Source organism: Geotrypetes seraphini, chromosome 10 (genome assembly GCF_902459505.1).
Source record: "Geotrypetes seraphini chromosome 10, aGeoSer1.1, whole genome shotgun sequence".
Taxonomy (NCBI): Eukaryota; Metazoa; Chordata; class Amphibia; order Gymnophiona; family Dermophiidae; genus Geotrypetes; species Geotrypetes seraphini.
The window spans coordinates 37,024,850-37,049,331 of NC_047093.1; the positions used below are offsets into that span (position 1 = coordinate 37,024,850).

Consider the following 24,482-nt stretch of genomic DNA (forward strand, 5'->3'; position numbering starts at 1 on the left):
TGTTTAAAGTTGTTAAAACGCATGCGGATTGTGAAAAATTGCAGGCGGATCTTAGGAAATTGGAAGACTAGGCGTCCAAATGGCAGATGAAATTTAATGTGGACAAATGCAAAATGATGCACATTGGGAAGAATAACCTGAATCACAGTTACCGAATGCTAGGGTCCACCTTTGGGGTTAGCACCCAAGAAAAGGATCTGGGTAGTAGACAATACGATGAAACCTTCCGCCTAATGTTGTTGACGGCTAAAAAAGCAAGTGATGCTAGGAATTATTAAAAAAAGGCATGGTTAACAAGACTAAGAATGTTATAAGGCTCCTGTATTGCTCCATGGTGTGACCTCAGCTGGAGTATTGCGTTCATTTCTGGTCTCCTTATCTCAAGAAAGATATAGTGGTGCTTGAAAAGGTTCAAAGAAGAGCAACCAAGATGGTAAAGGGGATGAAATTCCTCTCATATGAGGAAAGACTAAAATGGTTAGGGCTCTTCAGCTTGGAAAAGAGACAACTGAAGGGAGATAGATTGAAGCCTACAAAATCCTGAATGGAATAGAACGGGTACAAGTGGATCAATTTTTCACTCAGTCAAAAATTACAAAGACTAGGGAACACTCAATGAAATTACAGGGAAATACTTTTAAAACCAATAGGAGGAAATTTTTTTTCACTCGGAGAATAGTTAAGTTCTGGAACGCGTTGCCAGAGGATGTGGTAAGAGCAGATAGCATAGCTGGTTTTACGAAAGGTTTGGACAAGTTCCTGGAGGAAAAGTCCATAGTCTGTTATTGAGAAATACATGGGGGAAGCCACTGCTTGCCCTGTATCGGTAGCATGGAATATTGCTACTCCTTGGGTTTTGGCTAGATACTAGTGACCTGGATTGGCCACTGTAAGAATGGGCTACTGGGCTTGGACCATTGGTCTGACTCCGTAAGGCTATTCTTATGGACAAATTTTTGGTCGAGAATATGGTATAAAGATAGATGAAGTGACTGGGCGATCAAAATCCTGGACGTACAGAAACTGTCTGGACGATCAAAAGCCTGGACGTACAGAGATGACTCTTGGAAAAAAAATATTTTGGATGTACCTTTCAAGACTGGTCATTTTTCCACTGCCGACTTTGGGCGACTAGCGCCCTATGTCCAAATCGGACTTAGGCTTTTCTTTTGATTATGCCCCTCTGTGTGCTACTGTCTGGGTTTTTTCTGGTATTTTTGAATACACAGCACATGTAAAAGGAAAAAAGAAAAATTTCATACTGGGTTTGTAGGTTGTTCAGTTTTTAGGATACCCACAATGAATATGCATGAGATAAATTTGCATGTAGTTACCTCTGTTGTTTGTAATTTTTTATTGAGATTTGTATCATAATTACAGGAAAATTAACACCAGTTAGAAAGTATAACACATATTTCTAGTCCACATCAAGGGAACATCTTTCACTCTTAAAATTGAAAATTTCAAACATAAGAACGTAAGTATCGCAAACTAAGCATTGTACAACTTGACCTGTTTTTCATTCCTCAAATTGCTGTAAGAATAAAGAAATATTTATAGTAGGTAATAAATTAATTAGTACTCAAGTTCTCTCTTGTTGGTTTTCCAACAAGAAAGGATTCTAACTGCGAGGAATCTAGGAATATATACCGATTATTATCATAATGAAGGAAACTTTAGAAAAATAATGCCCCTATACCTAAAACCTTAGGTTTAAGTTGAAGAAATGCTTGAGTTGCAGTAGAGACACGTGGAAACAATTGAATAGCTTGACTACAAAACTACAATGCTTTCTTTAGAAAATAAGCTTTTAAAATAAAAATCATCTGTTCCTCTGAATGTAAAGTCATTAGCAATGTAGCTCTTTTGGTAATAACATTTTGTGATGATTTTAAAAATTGTGAAACACCTAGACTATCAGGTGAATTAATAGCATCATTTCCACCCTCTCCTTTATTACTTTTCATCCTGCATAGGTAAATACAAATTAGTTATGTCAATCTGCTCAAAATTAGGGAGTTGAAGGATATCTCTCAAAATACATTTTAAAAAATTATCTTGCAGAAAGGTAGTGAGTATTAGAAAAATTCAGTAATCTCATATTACATGCTCTTGTAGAATTCTCTACTTCCATCTGCGAATGAATTAATGCGTTGTCCTTGGTAACTGCTGCCATAGCAGTCTGCACAGATTTCAGATGAGAATCCATCTTAAAAGTTCTGTTGTTCAGTGAATTAAGCCTATTATCCTGTTCTGCCAATTTTTGAGTAGGCTCTTGGGAGAGCTAGGAAGATTGAAGAGGGAGATAGTGTACTCAACGGTTGTAATTCTTTCACTACCTGCACTGGTCACCATACATGAAGAAAAACACGGTACTACTTGAAAAGGTCCAGAGAAGAGCGACTAAAATAGTTAAGGGGATGGAGAAGTTGCCGTACAGTGAGAGACTGGAGAAGCTGGGCCTCTTCTCCCTTGAAAAGAGGAGACTGTGAGGGGACATGATCGAAATATTCAAAATACTGAAGGGAATAGACTTAGCAAATAAAGACAGATTGTTCACTCTCTCCAAGGTAGAGAGAACGAGAGGGCACTCTCTAAAGTTAAAAGGGGATAGATTCCGTACAAACATAAGGAAATTCTTCTTCACCCAGAGAGTGGTAGAAATCTGGAATGCTCTTCCAGAGTCTGTTATAGGGGAAAACACTCTCTAGGGTTTCAAGACAAAGTTGGATAAGTTTATGCTAAACTGATGAGACTGGACTCATTTGGAGCACTGGTCTTGACCTAGGGGCCACCGCGTGAGCGGACTGCTGGGCAGGTTGGACCACTGGTCTGACCCAGCAGCGGCAATTATGTTCTTATGATGATCAGGGGGTCTTTTCCATTAAGTGGTGCAAATATCATTGTTTTGTTAGCCTTACATTTCCCCAGAGGTGCAAAAGTAAGAGAAAAGGATCCAACAAAATCTCCTACTCCTTGTTGGCTCCAAAGGGATGTAACATGCCCCTTCTGTCATGTGGCCGTATTCATGGTGAAAGTAGGATCTTTATGGAACTCCCAGCAGTCCCTTTCCTGATGTTAGCAAACGTAGCCTTTGCCCGCAGTAGTGCCTGTCCTGACTCTCCAATAGGGCACAAATGTTCCCCGATTGTATGCAAATTTATCTCAAGTAGATTCATTATGGATATCCAGAAAAGTTAACGGGATGGGGGTGGACTGGGTTGAGAACCCCTGGTCTACACCTCCTACCATGCAATAATGCCATTAATGTGTGGTGTCTTAACACAAGTCCATCATCTGCCATGGGACCTAGTAACTATGTTAATAGGATACTTCACATTAGTAACTAGTGTTTAGATTTCTTTTATTTACCTTTCCAAATCTGAGTTCTAAGCAAGTTTTACCACTGGTGTATTTTAACCTTTGGGCCACTTCTGTATTCAGAAACATCATTCTTTGCTTTGGGCTGTTTAAATTTTTGGCCATACCACAGTTCTCAGATGAACTAACAATTATGTTTGAGTCAAGTTAGCACATCTAAAGCAAATCCAGGAGCTTTAACCACACTGACACGGGAACTGCATAATCCAATGCCCTGCCTAGCCCAGTCCTTGGAACACATCCAGCAGTCAGGTTTCAGGATATCCTGAATGACGATGCACAGTACAGCTCTGAATGCACTAACTGTTGAATGCAAATATATCTCATGTCTATTAGTTGTGAAGACCTTAACCTGTCTAGCTGGGAGTGTCCCACAGACTGAGTTGAAAAACCCAAAAGGAGACAAGTTCAGAATGGATACCTACTTTTTTTTCCCCTCTCAAACTTCTTTCTTCATATGTACAAATTGAAATCACAAAGAGGTTTGGGTAACATCATATATGCAGACAGTATTTATTGACCAGATCTTAATATATGGCCATGTACAAGCTTTGATTTAGTCCATATACGAGGTAGGAAAACTTAGCAATTTCACACGTTTGTTTGAAGACTCTAGTTGCTGGAAAAGACCCTCTCTAAATTTTATTTGATAATACTTTATGGCTTGATTTTTTTTTTTTTTTCAATCTTGCCTTGCCCTTCTTTGTGTTTCTCCTTTTCCAGGCCACCTTTGTTTCATGTATGGGGCTTTTTTTTCCTCTCCATTTCTTCCCCTCCCCCTGCCCAGGTTGCTGTTCTGAAACAGTCAAAGATACAGTGAAAAAGTACCTGGGGATGTCAAATCTGGAAGTTGATACCTTTATGAGGTAAGTAAAAACTAGTCCTAAGTCTATTGGATTATTGCAATATCCTCTACCTTTCCTGTCCCACCTACCTGATAAAACAACTACAGATCGTGCAGAACACTGCCCTCAGAATGATCTATTCCCTTGGAAAATTTGACCACATCACCAACGCCTTCCTAGACTCACACTGGCTTCCAATACAAGCCCGCATCCAATTCAAGCTATATTGCATATTATTCAAAACATTAAACGGAACGGCACCCACCCACCTAAACAACCGTCTAAACAGGAACCTCTCAACCAGACAGAGGAGAACCCAATCCCCTTTCTCCTACCCCCCTTTTAAAGGAACTAAACGCATAAAGATGTATGACAACTTACTAGCAACACATGCAGCTAAATTGGAACCCACCATCACCAACCTACTGACAGCTTCAACAGACCTCAAGGCTTTCCGCAAAGAAATCAAGACCCTACTATTCAAGAAATTCACCCAAATGTCCTAATCCCTTCCTTTTCCCCTCTCACCCCCTCTTAGAATCCTCTCATCAAAATTGTTTTAGACCTTACGCCTTTAATTGTATTCCTTTTACTGGAAAAGTCCAGCTATCTTTTTTGTTGTACTAGGTCCAACTTCTTTAATTGTATTTCTCTTCCTGGAAATGTCCAGTTATCTTTCTGATGTAATCCGCTTAGAACTGCAAGGTACAGGCGGAATATAAGCCTGTAATGTAATGTAATGTAATGAGGGATTTTTATTGTATTTTTGCTTTTGGAAGTCAAAATTTATTGAGCAAACAAGTGTCCATTTTTGCATAGCCATGTGAAAAAATTAGGACACCCCATGAAATATCAGTTTTCTTAAATCATGTTCCCATATCGATGTCAAATCTTTTTTTTTTTTTTAATCTCTGGAAAATAAAGTGATGTAATTGCAAGTAAACAACAAAAGTTTAAGATAATTTCTTCATCTGTACATGGGTGCCGTTATTTCTGCTTCAGCAACAAATTTTTGAGGTACTGCTGTTAAAAGCACTATTGATGTTTCCCCACAGTGAAAGCTCTGGGACGTTTCCTGGCAGTGATGTGCTTATTCTTGTAACTCAAGTAGTCTTCTTGAAAATGGCAGTAGATGAGTTCCTTGAAAGAAACAGGTAGGCCTTCCCATCTTCTTTTGAATCTTTGTAAATGTTTTTGGATATATTTTAATAGCAACATTAATGTGGCATTAAGTTGCTAGTTGGCAAAACTGCATGTGTAGAAAAGCTATGACAGGCACATGTTGCTAACAAGTTTAGGGCCTTAACTCAATTTTTAAAAAATTCCCTCATTCACTGATGACTGACTAAAGACCTTTAATCTCCCAACATTTATATAACTAGTCCCATAGCCAAGGTAGTGGTACAGCCAAAGATTTTTATTTTTTTTTTTTGGGGGGGGCACTAGGTACCCCATTCCCTCTTCCTTCCCAGCCCCACTCCAAAATTAAAAATGCCTTAGTTGGTTGTGAGAACTGAGCAGCTGATTTGGGACAAGCTCCAGATTTCTTAGGGGGTCCCCACCAGCTACATAAATGGTGTGTTTGGCTGGTGGGTGGGTCTGGAGCAAAAGTGGAAGGGCTTGCGCCCACCCGTGTCTACATCTCTAGATCCAAAGATATGCTCACTCCACAAAGATTTTCCAAAGCTATACTGTAGCATAAGCACCTACTAACCAGTATTTAAACAATACTACTTATAAACCCCAGTTGTATAAACAAATTATAGTCAAATATACTCAACTGTAAGCAATAGTGCTGCCCGATTTCCGATTCGAATCTATTCACCGATTCACTTCGGGTGAATCCATTCGGAAAAAAAAAAAATGGCCTTGCGATTTGATGGGGTCAGTCAGGAAATGTATGAGGCTATGCCAGTCGTCTTCAATGCAAGACCTGCGCACCTGGCTGGAGCTCTATTCCACACCCCTGCGGGATCCGGAATTTACTTACCCTGCTAGCTCCCCAACAGCACTGCACAGTGTTTACTGTCAGGGCAGCATTACAAACACGCTGCCTTTGCGAGCCCTGGAAGCTTTTCCTCTGCTACAGTGTCTGGCCATGGAGAAGGCTGCCTTTTGAGTGTTAGGGCGGGGCTTGGTTTCCTGGCACAGTTTACGTGCTGTGGAAGTTGGAATTTGTGTGCAGAGCAAGGAGCAGGTTCAGGTAGGCAGAACGGCAGTTAGTGGAAGTCAGAATTTGTGTGCAGAGCAAGGAACAGGTTCAGGTAAGGCGGAACAGCAGCTAATGGAGATATCAGTATTCCGCCGACAAGTGTCATAGGGAAGGAATGGATGAAAGACTTCCTAGGCATCATGTTTGCTTCACTTGTGCTGCCTGCACAACTCCAAGAGTGAAAGCGCTGTGAGCAAGTAGAGGATCCCGCGGGGGATGGGAGAATAGAGTTCTGGATATGTGAGCAGGCCCAGATGAATGGGACAGGCTGGAGGGAGAGAGATTGACCTGTGGGGAGCTAGTCAGAGAAACTGCTGGAGTTTGGTTGGGGGAGAGCAAATGTTAAAAAGTTACAGCAAGAAAAACTAGTGAGAACAGGACAGGAACAAAGAGCAGAGTAGTAGGTAAAAATCTGGATCGTGGGCTTCCTTGAAAATGATGAAGGATCAGACTGGGAAAGAGATGGTGGCAGGGCCGGATTTTCCTATAGGCTAACTAGGCTTCAGCCTAGGGCCTCAAGATCAAGAGGGGCCTACATTCAAATTGTTAGCAAAATTAAAATTACACTATTCTAAAAACAGTGAACACTAAAACACTGAACCGAAAATAAGGAGAAATTCTACGCTTCGGGATCGGAACCGGCACCGGCTCCAACGGGGCGCCGACTCGGCTTCTCCCTTTCTTTTTCTCGCCCTGGGAGGAGGATCGGGGAGGGAAAGATGTCAGTCCGAAAACAGCTGGGCAAAGCCCAGCCCCACGCGGAGAGAGACAAAATGTGGATCCGTCAGGACAGGGCGGCCCAGACTGGCATTGGGGGGGGGAGGTGGGGTGGGGGGGTTTCAGTGGAAGGGGGATGGGAGGCAGGCAGGCTGGCATCTGAGGGGGGGTGGGAGGGTTTAATGGAAGGCAGGATGACATGGGGGGTGTTCAATGGATGGGAGGCAGGCGGGCATCGGAGGGGGGTTGAGATGAGGAAGTACGCACTGGGGGCACTATGGACATAGGAAGGGGCAATGTTGTGTGTTATGTTTGATTAGCTATTGTTACAAGTATGGTGCTGAGAATAAATATCCAAATAAGTGTTCTCGACTTTTTTTTATTTATTATCCTTGTCACATTTTTTATAAAGGTTAGTACCAATAACAACATGTTTCATTTAACATATTGATATATATCACAGTAATGATGTATTTTATTATCTCTCATGTAATTTACAAACTTAAAAATGGGAGGTGAAAGGGCCTCATAAGTGGAATAGGTAGGGCCTCTTTTCATCTAAATCCGGCCCTGGATGGTGGGCAATGGGATTTAGGGAGAGAAGTTTGACACAAAGGATGGTGTGGAGAGGGGGTGGGGGATAGAGATACTGGATAGGAGGGTAGTTGGGAAGGGAGAGCTGGTGGACCCTGGGATGGTGGGGAAGGAAGGAGAGATACTGGATGAAAGGGTAATTGAGAAAAGGAGAGATGGTGGATCTGGGGATAGTGGGGTCCATCGCTGTAGCTGCGGGGATGGAGATGAAAAAAGGAAATATGCCAGACCTCAAGGGGAGGGAAGGGGAAGACAGAGATGGAAGATGGATGGTTAGCACGGAGAAAGAAGGAGACAACAAATGGGCAGGAGACCCTGACAAGCGAGTTATCAGAAGACAATCAGAGCCTGGGACCAACATGATTTCAATGACCAGACAAGAAAAGGTTAAAAATAATTTTATATTCTGTTTTGTGATTACAATATGTCAGATTTGAAATGTGTATCCTGCCAGAGCTGGTGTTAGACCATGAACGTGAGCTAGGATTTAACAGAGAGGAACATTCTTTTTTGTTTGTTTATTTTGTTTACACCACAGTGCCAATGTGGGTATGAGAGGGCAAAGGGGGTGAAAAGGCTATAAAATAAACCCACCAGGATGTTGGAAAAAAAAACACCCAATTGGGCAGGAAAAGTGAATCAAAATTTTTTTTCCTGAATTGGGCAGCACTAGTAAGCAAAGAATCTTTACTCATTTTTTAATTAACCACTAAGTATATGCAAACCCTCAACATGTCATATTTTTATAATTAGAAGAATATGAAACCATTTGAAAGAGGTTGAATGAATGTTACCTTATGCCATTTCCTATATGAAAATTTATAGCACTACCAAAAGCCAGTTATTAGATGCCTTTTTTAATATGTAATAATCCTACATTGTGGAAATTAACCAAAACCAGGCATGATATGCTATATTTTTATACCTATATTTTTACAGTGTGCTACTAATTGGTACTAATTATCTGTCTGCCCCAGGTTAATTATTTTTAGCTATGGTTTTAGGTATGTGAATGGATGGTTCAGTCCCTACCACAGAAAACAGAAGATTCTTCACCCCATAATGAGTCATCATATCCAGCCCACCGCTCTAAGGTATGGCCATAGCCCATCTGAATAACTGAAAGCAAAGCAGTCACATAAAGCATGGCAGAAGTTTGCCTCTCTACACCAACTACTTTGCTTTATAATCCCTTCCTCTCCCTAAGAGATCCTCTATGCTTGTCCATATCTTGAATTCAGATACAGTTTTCTTCACTAACCTTTCCACGTAAAAGAATACAGGTCCAGCTAATCCAGAACACTGCAGCCAAACTGATCTTCTCAAAACGCATGTCTGACCATGCCTCCCCACTCCTTGCCAAACTTCATTGGCTCCCAATAAACTCCAGAATCCATTTCAAATGTTCCTGCCTGGCTTTCAAGATCATTCACGGAATCCTGCCTCCTCTTATCCCACTGTCTTTCAACTCCTCCAGTCCCGACTCCTCCAGAACTGCCCAAAGGCTTAAACTAGCCTTCCCCTCTCCATGCGGCATCCACTATTCAGGCAAACTGGGAAAATCCCTTCTCTTCAAAATCACAGGTCTTTGGAACGACCTCACCACCCCGCTGCGGAACCTGAGCTCCCTTCAGTTATTCCACAAACAACTGAAAACCTGGCTTTTCACAAATTGTAGCTCTATCCTTCCCCCCTTTCTCTCCCCCCTTCTACACATAAGTTCATGTAATCCTTTTTCTTCTTCTCTACCCACTATTTTAAGTTCTTGTAAACCATGTCGAGCTCCATTCTCATGGAGATGATGCAGTATATAAACTTAAGGATTAGATTAGATTAGGTCCCCCTCCATATTCACAGGTTTGGCACTTGCAACTTTATTTGTGGTTTTTCATCTTGCTGATTCATCCCCACCTCCACTTACTTACTTTTTAAAAGTCTGGTGGTCTAGCAGTGAAGCGGGGCAGGAGCAATCTTCCTATGCTCCTGCCCTGGGCTGAGCTACAAACAAAAATGGCTGATGTGAGTTCCCATAGTCTCGTGAGACTACAGCAGGAACTCATGGCAGCCATCTGAGTTCATGGCTCAGCACAGGGCAAGAGCGTAGGAAAATCGCTCCTGCTCCGCTTCACCCCTAGACTTTAAAATAAGTGGAGAATTCCAGGAGGCAGGGGTGGGTCAGTCGGCCCTAAAGTTATTCACTTTGCACCTAACCCCCATGAATACGGAGGGAGGAGTGTATGTCTTTCTATTATTCCTGAGTCTCTTTCACTGTCATTCTATTAATTTATCCCCCAGTGCTTTCTTTCTGATGTGATGTCTTCTTTGTGAATGTGAGTAGAGACTAGTCAGGCACATACACTCCCCCCTTTTAACTTCAGCCAGTGCTGTTTTTTTGTTAAACCAGTAAAGTCTTTCTAGTTTGGGTGCTCATCACGTTCTCCCCCTTAACTTTTTCAGTCTTCTATCTAAATCAAACACTGTCATACAAGAGCTTCAAGCAGCACTAGAAAGGATCTACTATCCAGACACTGTAGAGGAGTGGATGGAAGAAAATGTTTTCCCAACTGTTCACAGGCTACAACTACTGGTCAGTGACCTAGATCAAGTTCTGAGCACACAGCCTCAACTGACTTCATCAGTTCTGGACTCGTAAAATGATGCTATAACATTAAAACAACCGTTTTAATTGTCAATTTGTTTTGTTTACTCATTTTGATATTTTGTATTTTTATATACATGATAATGTTTTGATAAATTCCTCATGTATACTGTTTAACTTGCCTCATACTTTGGGTTGCAACTCTGTGTGCATAAAAGTATGAGTGGCATGTTTAAGCAATTGTCAACCTGGCATAAAAGTTGGAAGACTGCACAAAGTCAGAGTTAAGATCTGTAGCTGTGAAAGTTGAGAAGTGCAGAGCAAAGGGAAAAGTTCTTTTAAGTGTGAGGGGGTGAATGAGAATTATAAGTTAAATCTATCCTTCCCATTACCTTGTTAACAAAAAACTAATTTTTTATTTTTTTTTTAAATTTCCACCAGTGCTGTGGAGTCGAAGTCGGAGTCGGAGGAAATTTCGGGTACCTGGAGTCGGAGTCGGAGTTGCCAAACAATGCACCGACTCCGACTAAATTTAGATTGGAATTAAAAAAAAGCAAGTTTAAATGTCCCACTTCACAAAAAGTTATAATTAATGACTTCTCTACTGTAAGAATAAAGACCAATGCATGCAGTGCCTCACGTAACCACAAACGAACACGTGCTTCACTATATGGCACGCAACGCACAATTCGGAGCACCAATACTTATAAATGTATTCTCCCGTGTTGTTGTTTACAACTTATTTCCAACGTTCAACAAGGTTTTCAATACCTCGTTGGTAGAAATCACCTGACTCGAAAAATTCATCCAACCAAGCTCTCCCACCATACGCACATCTTTTTACGCGGATGAAGATCTTGTTTCATGCGGAGTCGGAGTCAAAAGTACAAAAAACTGAGGAGTCAGAGTCGGAACATTTATCTACCGACTCCACAGCCCTGATTTCCACGGCACATAAATGGGGCATCAGTCTCTTCAGAGGTGATTGTTCAGAAGGAAGTGCTCTTTGGCATGATACAAAGTGCTATGGTGAGCATTAGCATAAATTTGACAAAGATCATATTCTAGATACCCTGGGTTATAAAGATGGTTCATTCAGTCATAGCATGCACAAAACTTAACATTTAAAGACGTTGCCTCATGATTCATCCTTTTCTGAAGTTCCTATCTAAAGCACCTTCAGCCTTTCCAGTCTTCTTTGTGTATAAAGGAACCCCATGCAAATAGTATTACTATATTCATTAGATAAATCTAAATTAAATTATACTTGCACTAGAATTTACTGTACATACTAGAATATAAACCGAGTTTTTGGGGACAAAAATGGGGGTCTCAGTTTATATTCGAGCCACCATCGGTATGGCTGTCTTCCTTCTCCTAGCTGAACTTCTGCATGACACTCCTGCATGCAGGCCGACCTGCCCTGAGCTGCTATCCATAACGCATACACCTTCCACGCAGCCGATATCTAAAGTACATGCCTCCAATCCTGACCTCCGTTCATGGGCCACACTCTGAGCCACTGACTTCCATTCCCTCCTGGGTGCCGCCGATCCACTGACCTTCATGCATAGGCCCCACTGACCTCCAAACACTCCTGGGTACTGCCTGCTGCTGCATGGGGCTGTCAACCCCACACTCTTGGGTGCTGCCTGCCACCGCGCCACATGGGGCTGCCAACCCCAAGATCTGCTGTCCTACATGCATGGAGCTGCCTATCTCCGTGCGCAGGCCTCCTGACCTCCATGCACTCCTGGTGCTGCCTGGCACTGCTGTCAATCCACATGGGGCTGATAAACCCCATGTGGGGGGATCTCAAAGTCCCTCCTTGAGGGCCGCGATCCAGTCGGGTTTTCAGGATTTCCCCAATGAATATGCATTGAAAGCAGTGCAGGCACATAGATCTCATGCATATTCATTGGGGAAATCCCAAAAACCCGACTGGATTGCGGCCCTTAAGGAGGGACTTTGAGACCCCTGCTTTAAGGCAAGGGTGGGCAACTCCGGTCCTCGAGGGCTGGAATCAAGTCAGGTTTTCAGGATTTCCCCAATGAATATGCATTGAAAGCAGTGCAAGCAAATAGATCTCATGCAAATTCATTGGTGAAATCCTGAAAACCCGACTGGATTCCGGCCCTCAAGGACCAGAGTTGCCCACCTCCGCTCTAAGGAGTGTAAACTAGAACACTGCACCACTGGAATGGAAAGTTCTAAGCTAAGGCTTCATAAACCAATCTGCATATTGGTCTCTCATGAATATCAGTTGATTTCATGCATATTCATAATTTGGTCCTTCAGGAGAGGTTTGGGAAACCTTGCTCTAAGGCAGGGGTGTCAAGGTCCCTCCTCGAGGGCCACAATCCAGTCAGGATTTCCCCAATGAATATGCATGAGATCTATTTGCATGCACTGCTTTCATTGTGTGGTAATAGATCTCATGCATATTCATTGGGGAAATCCTGAAAACCCGACTGGATTGCGGCCCTTGAGGAGGGACTTTGACACCCCTGCTCTACGGCCACCGAGACCTTCATACCAGCAGAATTTTTCAATGCATTTTGTTTATATCTGGAATCCGCACAGGGCTTCACCTGCGCACCAATGCTATTATTTAGGTTTCTGCCAGGTACTTGATTGGCCACTGTGGAAACAGGATACTGGGCTAGAAGGACCATTAGTCTAATCCAGTATGGCTATTTTTATGTTCCAAACAGTACCTCATTCAGACCTTAGGAATCATAATAGGCCAAAACAGAATTTTCAAATCCATTAAAACACCCTTAACTCACCCTCACAAACCTGCCTGTACTACCAGTGGAAATACATTTTTGGCCTTCCCTTTGTCAAAGCATTTCTGTCTCTGCAGTTTCTAATTAGTTTTTGTTGTACACACATAAAAATCATATAAAGATATACTGTATTGTATATATTACATACACATACATACGTATATACACAGTATATAGACTTTCAAGACAACACATGTTCCTTTATCAGGTGAACATTTCAGAAAAAAGGGGAACCAAAGAGAAATCAATTGTTGCTATATATGAAGGAGTTTCAATGTACTTTCTCCCTTTTCATTTACAGTCCTAGTTTAGAAGTCAGAATAGAAACAGCCAAGTCAGGATATCTCAAGTTTCATGAGTAGTTTAGAACAATCTGCTTAAAGTAGAGCCTGTCGCGTTAGGGGTGGTAAAAAAAAAAATAATTAACACATTTCGTTTGTCCACAAAGCTAATTTAATTCCTTTATATAAAAATGAAAAACACACAAAATTTTACTTAAAACAAAGTTTAGGGGTCACCCCACTTTGCTGTTTTTGTATTAAAACTACTGCTAAGCTTAACAGTACACTTCTCCCTCCGTATTCGCGGTTTCAATTATTTGCGGTTTTTAGCTTGCTGGCTCCTCACCCCCCCCCCCCCCCCCCCCCCAATTACATCAGCTTGCATAGAGAAATCACTGATTCCAAGCGTTTACAGAGAAAAATCGCTGATTCCCGGCACTTTCTTCACCGTATTTTGCCTCTCCTTCAGGAACAGGCCAGGTCTCCCACTATGTTATTCATGGTTTCACTATCTTTATGATGGTTTTTAATAGAAAACAGCAAATAAGATATGAAAAAGTTATTTGCGGTTTTTCTCTATTCACGGGACTATTAATCCCCTATCACAGCGAATACGGAGGGAGAAGTGTATATTGTAATTCTTGTGCACTCAACAAGTAACGGTGTATGACGTAACAGCTGCCTTTGATACAGAAGGAAATTTCTTTCGGTGGCTGGCCTAAGAACAAATTACTTCTGTTTCTCATCTTTTGTCAAAGTATCATATTTTTCAACGAGGCTTATCCCTCATGCTACGATATTAACTGTCAGTTTGCATGCTCAGTTCCAAAGTTCCTTGAAAACTGGATCGTCGGTCCTTACTGTGGGATGTTTCTTCAGGAATATTTTCACTTTTGTTGATCCTCCTTCAATCAAGAGATCAAAAAATGACTCTGGTCTCTGTTACAAGACTGTCATAGGTCACAGGTTCCGTTTATCTGTATGCATGAAACGTCATAGAATATCTGGCAATGGTGGATGCTGTAAGTTTTGCAACATTCATAGCTTTGTGTCTGATGCGAGTCTGTCATCAAAAATGGCAAATGCTGCTAAGTGCTCGGACAGAAACCATAGATGTCAGGAAATGGCTGTGAGCGCCTTGTTTGCAACAGTTTTATATTTCTGTAGTTTCTTTAATTTCCTAAAGCAAGAGTCTATGCATTGTGTCATTATCCTAGCTCGATCCTATACTGCCATTACCGACTCACAAGTCAACTTATAGCTTATTTCTCTTTATCATAGTGATGAAAATTAACCAGTGAAAAAACATCCAATCCACATGGCAGTCTAGCAGTTGACAGCTTACAGACTGACTCCCCAAGGAGCCAGTTTTCAGTGCAGATCACAAACTAGACGCCATACAAACTAATTACCGTATTTTTCACTCCATAATATGCACTTTTTTCCCCCAAAAAAGTGAGTGGAAATAAGAGTGCGTCTTATGGAGCGAATATACACACACCCCTCGTTATGTTGAGGCCAGCGGCGCACAAGCGAGCTAATGCCTGGGCCACGAGACCTCATCGGGCAAAGTGGGAGATCGGCATTCGGGATGCTCTCAGCTGACACAGCGGAGACGGCGGCAGAGGGGAGAAAGCTTATCAACGCAGGCGATCCTAGCAATGCAGACTCCACCCAAACAGACGCAACAGTCATCGTCGGCCTCCGAGCTTAGCGGCCACCAGCGTGGAAGAGAGCAGGGGAAGAAGCCAGGGCTTCATTGACGCCGAAGGGAAACTGATTTCCGATACAGCTGGAGTCGGCATCCCCCAGCAGGAAAACCGAAGCATTATTGGCCTGAGTCGCACCATGGAGAAAACCGATTTGGGTTGCAGTCGACGGTGTTCCCTTGGCCTTGCACTGAGTAGATCTACCGGTAATTTCAAGCTGGACTTAAATGGGCCTTATTTGACTTAATTTTTATTTATTTATTTTGGTTTCGTTCTCACCCATTATGGTTTAATTTTGATCTAATGACATTTCTTAAGAGTTTTTTGTAAATATTTATTTTGATCTTATTTTTTTCCTTTTTCACAGCATACAACCATTGGTTCTAACTGTTCACCAGTTTCTCCCGCACTAGGCATTCTAGTTATCCTTCTGCAGCAGGGTTTATTGCTTTAATAATGTTGGGTTTTTTCTCATCTTCATTCTTTCCATTTTATTTTATCTATTTATTTTATGTAGGTTTTATTGTTCTACTACTCTTATCATATATATTTCCTACCACTGGCCCTTACATAATCAGCAGGAAGCCGTCCAGCGACCACCACAATTTAAAGGTACCGCTGGGGGGGGGGGGCTGGGATGGAATTTAAAGGTGCTGGGTATATATTAGTATACAATTTGGTTCAGAATGTTTTTTTTCTTGTTTTCCTCTAAATCTAGGGTGCGTCTTATGGTCAAGGTCAGGTGCGTCTTATGGAGTGAAAAATACAGTATGTGCAATCACCTACATACACAATACAAAAGCAAAATTCATGCTGGGGTGACCTCTAAATATTGTCTAATCAAGCTGAAATTTGACACATAAGTACGACATACCAAGTGACAAAAATAAGCCTTGTGAGACAAGATTTGACAAGATTGACTTTTTTGCATACTACTGTGGACTACCGTACTGTCACATGTACAGCATAAATATCCAATTTAGCAAAATAAACATAGAAAAGTGCAAAGGGGTCAAGCTGGCACATATCTCTTTATCATTATTACTTTAGAAACATAACCATGTTATCTTACAGAGACCAGTTTGACATACATTGGGAGAGGGGATTAAGGAGGTAGCCTTCCCAAATCCCTCTAATAGAGTACTACTCAATAGCAGTTGTTGACCAAATCCTTAAATGCTTGGTAGCAGATGTAACTTCTGATGCTGCTTTTTTTTTTAAAGAGACAGACATTTAGGCTCCGTGTCTATAAATGATACCACTTGGCACTTGTATCAATCAACCGCTAGGCACTGTTTGTAGAATCGCACCTACATTCTTTTAGGAAATTATCCAAACCATTTTCTAAACCCTGCTAAGCTAACTGCTTTCACCACATTCTCTGTAAAATGGGGACTTAGACGTTTCTGTAAGAAACATTTAAAGACCAGTTTATGCATGTCTCAAACATGAAAAGAACTCATCAAAAAAGGCCTTAATTTATCAACTTCTGTTAAATTTTCCTCCTTGTGGCTCAGCGAGCTCAGACTGACAAATACAATATTTTTTTTTTTTTTATTAACTTTGCTGTATAGACTAACTCATACCATCAAGAAAAACATTTTGGCACCAGAAAATGAGTGTGAAGTATACTTTTAAATACTGTAAAGGTAACAAAAGAGACCACTAAACTGGTACCAGTTAAACAAAAAGGTGTTTGTTGGATCAGGAAAATCCAGTTTCACTATTCAATGACATGATATTTCTGAGGGGGCCCAAATTGCTAGTAACATGTTAAAGCAAAAAGATATACATAAAGGCCTATATGCTGTAGAACTGACGACACATAAGTAAACATGTGACTTGTCAACTTACTACAACCAGTGTATATTCACATAGAGCTTTTGATGCAGAACTGTAGCGTATCCTGAAGTGGGGGTACCTGATGGAAGTATGGTGATACCAGGAATCTAGAGAAATCCTTAGTATTGTAAACTCACAAGGACCCATGCCCTTTTATTAAAATATGTCCAAACCACACAAAGGGTTCTGAAAACCTTCAGTCCTCTGTGATAGGTTCTTCTGGGTCACTACCATCTGAGTCGCTGCTCTGTGAGGGACGCCGGTCCCGATTCATCCTAAGGTCCAGCTCCAGAAAGCCAGTAATTAGTTTTGCAATTGCTTCCACGTCACTAGAAAATAAAAGGCAAAAACATTAAAAGGGGCTGAAGCACCAAGGCAGAACTTTCTGCCTTTGCCAGAACTCCCAAGTTTCTGACCTTCTGATTTGTCTGTCTGAAAATAAATCAATAGATTTACTTATTTGACTAAGAAAGGACAGACTAACGCAAAACACATTTGTTTTCCCCCCACCTCCCACCCCACTCAGCTGGTAAGCCCTATGCCCTTCTCTTCAATTGCCAACTCCAGACTCCGTCCCTTCTACCTTGTTGTGCCATATGCTTGGAACAAGCTGCCCAAATCCCTACGGCAGGCTCAGTCTCTGGCAATGTTCAAAGCCCAGTTAAAAGCCCACTTCTTCGAGCGTGCTTTCGACTCCTAACGCCTTTCACCTTGGGTTCTGCATCCCCAACCCTATATGTCATGTCTGTCCAAGTTAGATTGTAAGCTCTTCTGAGCAGGGACCGTCTATAAATGTCAAAATGTACAGTGCTATATAAGTGATTAGTAGTAGTAGTTTTCAGAAAGCACAGGAAAAGGGGCTCATTTTCAAAGCACTTGAACACACAAAGTACCACAGGTTTCTATGGTACTTTGACACACAAAGCACATTTTCAAAGAACTTAGACACACAAAGTACCATAGGTTTCTATGGTACTTTGTATATCTAAGTGCTTTGAAAATGAGCCCCAAAATCACTTGCCTAGGCTCAGAACCCAGTGTGTTCAATTTGAACTATTGCTTAGAACAGCTAGAGCTCTAGGCAGCAGACCAGTTCTAGTTGCTATACGACTGCACTCCCAGCTTGATAAGTATACTGTTCCCACTTCTTGTTCAGTAAATCTCATACTCTGTTCCCCTGTTCACATTTATTAGGTCTATACTAAGGAAAAACAAACATTTGCCCAATAAATAAAAAATCCAGCAGTTCAGAGCAAGGGTGAAATGAGTATAGATTCAGGAATAGAAAAACAAAATATCAGAGGGAGAAAAAGTCCATCAGAAGCCTTCATTTACATGGCCAAGTTCTACTAAGCTCGTAGAAATCCCTCTTAGGCACTAATCTTATTATCTTTTTTAAACAGACCACAACTTTGAAAAAAATGGGCAATGATTCTCATTAGCCATCATGAAATGCCGCACATTAGTGGAAAATGTATACTCTGGCACATTTATTCCTAGTCAGGCAACATGCAGTCTGCAGCTACCTTGGTTTCTAATTAGGTTTACGTCTTGCCTTTCTCCCTCGAAGATGGCCCAAATCAATTTACATGTGAAACATTAGAATAATATTACAGTAGGCACCATGCATATTTGTTTTAGATAGTGTGAAAAAACTAATCAGGCTGTTTGAGATCTGGCTTAAGAATACTGTACTAGGTAATCAATTATCCTGTCTCTACACAGCGTACAGCCTACACTGCAGTTTTATCATTTCGTTTAGATATCCATTTCCAAAACTAACCTCTAGAACAGCAGTGTATCATCACAAACTGTGCCAGATTTCAGTTGTGCCCTGAAATGTCGGCAAGGAGGGAGGCGCTGGCTAAATGATTAGTTAGTCAGTCTGCGCCTTTCCTCCTCATCTCTCCTTCTGCAGACCCGCCCCCCCCCCCCCCCAGCAGTAATGAGAGGCTCAGGGCCACAGCTGGAGGACATCCGCAGACATCGATGTGATGACATCATCACGTCGACATCTGCGCATTTCCAGGTGCCATCCAGCCGTGGCCCCGAGATTAGTGTGCCAAGGCTTAAAAAGCTCTAGAGGGCTCCCTCTCAAACAGCAAAAATAGCAGCAGAAAAGTTTGGATTACAACAGCTGCAAATATCATTCATTACATGAAATTTCCACAGGGACTGCGGATGCTATATTAGTTCATTTGAATATACAGAAATAAAAGTTGATAAATAATAAAGTTATTGGACTAACTTTATACAAAACAAAAATGAGGACATTACTGGAATATACAAGTAATTTATAGAGTACATTAAAAAGATGCCTAGATGAGAAGGTGGGGGGAGAGAGATCGTTTCTTAGCATAGATTCAGTCACCTCTTCCAATCTCCTTCATGATCTGATTCTCTTGTAAATATTCAGGTGAAGTCATCTTGTTCTCTGAGGGTAATTTTAGAACTGAGCACACATATTTTTCTCTGGGCAGCTGCCAGTTAGCTTCCAAAACCAAAAGGATGTTATGTACATCAGCTTTGAAAATTGGCATAGATTTTTGCGCTTACATCTATACCAGTGTGTCTCGAGCTTTTTTAACTCCAGCACACTAAACGGAGCAAAATATTTTTCAAGGCACATTATAATTAAAATTATAATATTGCAAAATCAACAAAAAATTTAATTTGAGTTGTCTGGGCAGTTGTATCCTTAAGCATATACAGTAAACGCTCATAACATTGACAGACTCTTGCATATGCGACATACATGTCATCTATTCTAGTGTATACTTATGAAAAGAATTTTAAAAAATAAAGTAAAATTCTGGAATCTCTCATGGCACACCCAGAATCTCTTCGGGGTACACCACTGTGCCATGGCACACAGTTTGAGAGACACTGATCTATACCTACTATTTTGCAAGCACACATTTTCTGGGTTAAATATATGTACATCAAATGTATACCTCTCTCCATCCCTGCCCTTGGGAATGCCTCCATTCAGTCTAACTAAAGTTTCACCGTGGCTGTAAATATAAGTTTAGCTGCAATTTTTTCAGAGTTTATTTTGGCACATAGAATACTGCTTTATGTGCAGAAATGGCTTTTAAAGTGGTCTTATTTTGATCTCTTGAAAGGAATGCCAGCTTCCAAACGTTAGTCAATTTACCAACTTAATTAAAATAGTGGTCACCTTCTGCATCAAGAATGTCTCTGAAGAGAGAAGACATGCACTAAGACATTCTCAGGATAGTCTGAATAGTTGATAGTCTAGAAACAAAACCTGGCAGAGAGTAACACACCTTCTGGCACCCAGCACTGCACACTGTGTTAGAGGATGCGAGAATCCAGTCATAAAACGCAAAACGATCAGGTGACCTTTCCAATAGTAGCAAACCTTCTCCTCTTCCACATTCACATCACGAATCTCTTTCAGCTGAAAGACAGCTTTCCAGACAGTCAAAAAATTAGATGGAGAAATCACATTTGTTAATATTACATAGACAAAATTAACCATTATGCATGGAAACAATTGATCCTGTATGCTAAAAAATAAATAAATAAATAAGCCCAACTCTTATATTAAGGATAACTAGTAAGTACAAAGTTCTTTTCACCATCAGTTCGGAGAACAAGCTTTTGGCCATTCCGAAGTGTTGAACTTATACCCTCCAGTGCACCATGGTATCTGCATCACTGCCTCTTAAGAACATAAGAATTGCCATACTGGGACAGACCAAAGGTCCATCAAGCCCAGTATCCTGTTTCCAACAGTGGCCAACTCAGGTCCCAAGTAACTAGCTAGATACCAAATAATAAAACAGATTTTATGCTGCTTATCTAAAAATTAAGCAGTGGAGTTTCCCAAGCCATCTCAATAATGGCCTATGGCCTTCCCTTTTAGGAATTTATCCAAACCTTTTTTAAACCCCGCTAAGCTAACTGATTTCACTACATTCTCTGGCAACAAACTCCAGAGTTTAATTACACGTTGTGTGAAGAAATATTTTCTCCAGTTTGTTTTAAATCTACTACTTGGTAACTTCCTCGCATGTCCTCTAGTCCTAGTATTTTAGGAAAGAGTAAAGAAGCAATTTACATATACCCTTTCCACTCCACTCAGTATTTTATAGACTATCATATCACCCCTGAGCCATCTCTTCTCCAAGCTGAAGCGCCCTAGTCACTTTAGCCTTTTCTCATAGAGAAGTCATCCCATCCCTTTTATCATTTCCGTTGCCCTTCTCTGTATTTTTCTAATTCCGCAGTATCTTTCTTGAGATACGACAACCAGAATTGCACACAGTATTCGAGGTGCGGCCGTACCACAGAGGATACAAGGGTATTATAACATTTTCATATCCTATTTTAAATGTAACAGGCACCAGGAAGGAACCAGCCATGACTGGCCCAGAGATTTCAGAGAGAACAAAATCAGGTCAACTGGGATCTAAGGCAATGCAACAGGAAGTAAACTGGATGGACTAACTTAAGCCTTATGGCCCTTACTTGCTATCATATACTGAGAGTAGCACCCCAATTTAATCAGATTTGTAATGAAGAGCATGGTTATATAAGAAAATGTCCAAACTTTATAACTAACCCTCAATCCTGCTCACAAGCTCACTAAATTAGAAGCCGCCTTATTAGCTTTCCAAGTAAGTGAGAGAGCCACTGCTAACAAGGCTCAAGGCTGCACTCTGCCATAAGGTTATGAAGAATGAGAAAAGGGTCACTTAGCATCTTCATCAGTTATATTACTAAATTGGTTTTCCCTAAATTCAATCATTTCATCCTTTTTCTTCCCCCACCCCAAAAAAAAAAAGCCACAGAAAGTTCCTATACAAGAAATTTTACATCGAACGATTGCATTCCAGACAGCCAGTAAGGATTCTGAGTTACGTATCTTGTTTGCTTCCTCAAGCTCCTACCTGCACTTCCGAAAACTGTTGAAAAAGCATCTTTGTTTGTAAGATTTTTTGGGAAATTAATGATTAAAGTCACAAATTCTGTAATTTGCTGTTTTGTACAGTCTGTTGCTTATGTAAACCACATCGATCTGGAAGGTTTTACGGTCTATAAATGTATTGTAATGTAATGAACCAAAGTTGAGCATCACTGTCCCACATGTGCCTCACCTTGACTGCAGCCTCCTTTCCACAGCGTCAGGATCTTCTTGTAAAGGTTAAAAGTCTTCAAGGTGACCTTCCCAGTCTTTTTGTCAAATAGAGCTTCCTGCAAAAATTACCCAATTAACAACTGTGTTGCCTTTAAACAAAAGCAGCTGAAGAGACCATTTCAAATGAAATGAAAAGCTTCCAGTGTGTGCAATTAGCACTAATAGCAGGAATTACACATCTCAATACTGTAATTATATTAAATCCTATTCCATTACTGGCTTAATGCAGCTTAAAGTTCCTCCTCCAATCCCACACACATTACATTACATATACCCCTTAGTTCAGAGAGATTGTGAAGTGGCATGTCTACTGCAGTTGCTCAGAAGTATCAGTTTCTTGGCTCTAGATTTCATATGTCTCCTTTCTTTTAGGGGTGTCAAAGTCCCTCCTCGAGGGCTGCAATCCAGTCGGGTTTTCAGGATTTCCCCAATGAATATGAATGAGATCTATTTGCATGCACTGCTTTAATTATATGCTAATAGATCTCATGCATATTCATTGGGGAAATCCTGAAAACCCGACTGGATTGCGGCCCTCCAGGACCGACTTTGACTCCTGTGCCATTAGTGGCTCCCAAATACAGCCTGCACTGCTCATTTTTGCAGCCCACAATGGAATCCAACCATGGATGAAATTTTACTTTTATTTTAAATATTTCTAGTCTTCAATCGGTAAGACCCAGAGTGCCTGCTTGAATGTCTGCTCACCATCTTGGTCTTGAGATTTGTATCTTTTATCAATTTTGTATCATTAAATTGTTATTCAGTGTGTTTTGTATTATGTATGGTTTAATGCATACAGTTTGTGTGATTTTTATGAAAATTGCATTAACTATTATAACAAAACCAATTGTAATTCTTTTTGAACCATACCAATTACAATAAAGCAGAATAGTGAAGAGAATTTTAAAAATCTCCAGACCACAAATGTACCTGATGATACTCAAGCAAAGCTTTCCCCTCCTTAATTTAATCCCATGTCCCTTAAATGTTCCATCATGGCCTTGCTGCCTTAATCTAAAGCTTCTAACTTGGTTTCCATTTTATGTCCTTGTCTGTCTTGATTAGATTGTAAGTATGTCTGTACAGCAAGTGTCTGGAATGCATAATATAATTTATCCCAGGACAAGCAGGCATGATATTCTCACACATGGGTGACGTCATCTACGGAGCCCCAGCGCGGACAGCTTTTTCAGCAAACTTGCTAGAAGTTTCAAGTTTGCACACTGCACCACGCATGTGCTAGCCTTCTCGCCACTAGAGGGCGCATCCCCACCTCGTGGTCCTCAGTTCATTTTCATCCGCGGAGCCAGAAGCCCTGTGGATAAAATTGTGCTACTTTTGCCTTCTGTCGCCGCGGCTGTGTTCGGATTTTCGACGCGGTCGCTGCGCTACGTTTATTTTCTTTCTTTGTTTTCTTTACTTCTCAAAAAAAAAAAAAAAAAAAAGATTCATTTTTCTTTTCGCTCCGGGGGCTCCCGGTAGCCGTGGCCGAGGAACCTCGTTTGTTCCCGGCCTTGTTTTGGGCCCATGTCCCGGCCCGTAACGGGTTTTAAGAAGTGTGGTAAGTGTGATAGACTTTTGTCCATCACTGACCCTCACAGGTGCTGTATTCGGTGTTTGGGGCCCCAGCACCCGACAGCATCGTGCCCTAAGTGTGCCACCTTCCAGAAACGGGCCCTTACTCGTCGCAAGGCCCGCATGGCTGATCTCTTTGCCGTCGATACCCCGACGGGGAAGGCCTCGAGCTCGGCCTCGGCTTCGGCCCCGGCCTCGGCCTCGACATCGGACCCCTCGGCTCCCGCGAAGTCGGTTGCCTCGCAGATGCAAGCCCCGGGTAAGTCTCCACTTCCTTCCTCAGTTTCATCTCACAGGAAGCCATCCTCGGGCTCGTCATCGGCAGGACCGTTGACCTCGACCCAGCCCAAGGTGTCGAAGGGGTTAGCCCCGAGGGAATACTCGAAACCGAGGTCGCCCTCTGCGGAGCGCCCCCAGGTGCTACCTCCGGGTCTCACTATCCCAGCGTTCCAGGAGTTGCTTCGCGCTTTAATCTCCTCGGAGCTTTCCGGGGCCATTGAGACCTTGCAACAGGCTTCGGCCTCGCCTTCGGTCTCTGGGGCCCCGCAGTTGGTGACCTCGGCCTCGGGCACCGGCCTCTCAGCGGCCGAAGCTCCCTCGGCCTCGACCTCGACGCTTCCCTCGGTGAGACAGCCCGAGGTCAGTGTGCGATCCCGAGACAAGCAGCGCCGGGTACGCCGGATCTCCTCCTCCTCGTCCCCGAGGTCGTCACGGGGCTCCTCGCCCTCGAGTAAGCCTCGGGCGAAGCACCGCCTTAAAAAGGCTAAG

At 41.8% G+C, this 24,482-nt stretch overlaps 2 protein-coding genes across 6 annotated transcripts in view; one reads left to right on the forward strand and one right to left on the reverse strand.

The window, feature by feature from the left end:
• The window catches only part of HEXD (hexosaminidase D), a 37,869-nt gene extending 27,347 nt beyond the window's left edge, over positions 1 to 10,522 (forward strand). For all 3 annotated transcript variants that reach the window (XM_033961523.1, XM_033961521.1, XM_033961522.1), the window contains exons 10-13: positions 4,169 to 4,247; positions 5,282 to 5,380; positions 8,754 to 8,843; positions 10,207 to 10,522. In XM_033961523.1, coding sequence (XP_033817414.1) covers positions 4,169 to 4,247; positions 5,282 to 5,380; positions 8,754 to 8,843; positions 10,207 to 10,402 — 464 coding nt within the window. In that variant the 3' untranslated portion in view covers positions 10,403 to 10,522. The remainder of the gene's footprint in view (positions 1 to 4,168; positions 4,248 to 5,281; positions 5,381 to 8,753; positions 8,844 to 10,206) is intronic.
• Positions 10,523 to 16,336: 5,814 nt separating this feature from the next.
• The window catches only part of LOC117368042 (cytochrome b-245 chaperone 1 homolog), a 36,776-nt gene continuing 28,630 nt past the window's right edge, over positions 16,337 to 24,482 (reverse strand). For all 3 annotated transcript variants that reach the window (XM_033961289.1, XM_033961290.1, XM_033961291.1), the window contains 3 exons: positions 22,096 to 22,192; positions 20,260 to 20,404; positions 16,337 to 17,298 (listed from right to left, as the gene is read on the reverse strand). In XM_033961289.1, coding sequence (XP_033817180.1) covers positions 17,166 to 17,298; positions 20,260 to 20,404; positions 22,096 to 22,192 — 375 coding nt within the window. In that variant the 3' untranslated portion in view covers positions 16,337 to 17,165. The remainder of the gene's footprint in view (positions 17,299 to 20,259; positions 20,405 to 22,095; positions 22,193 to 24,482) is intronic.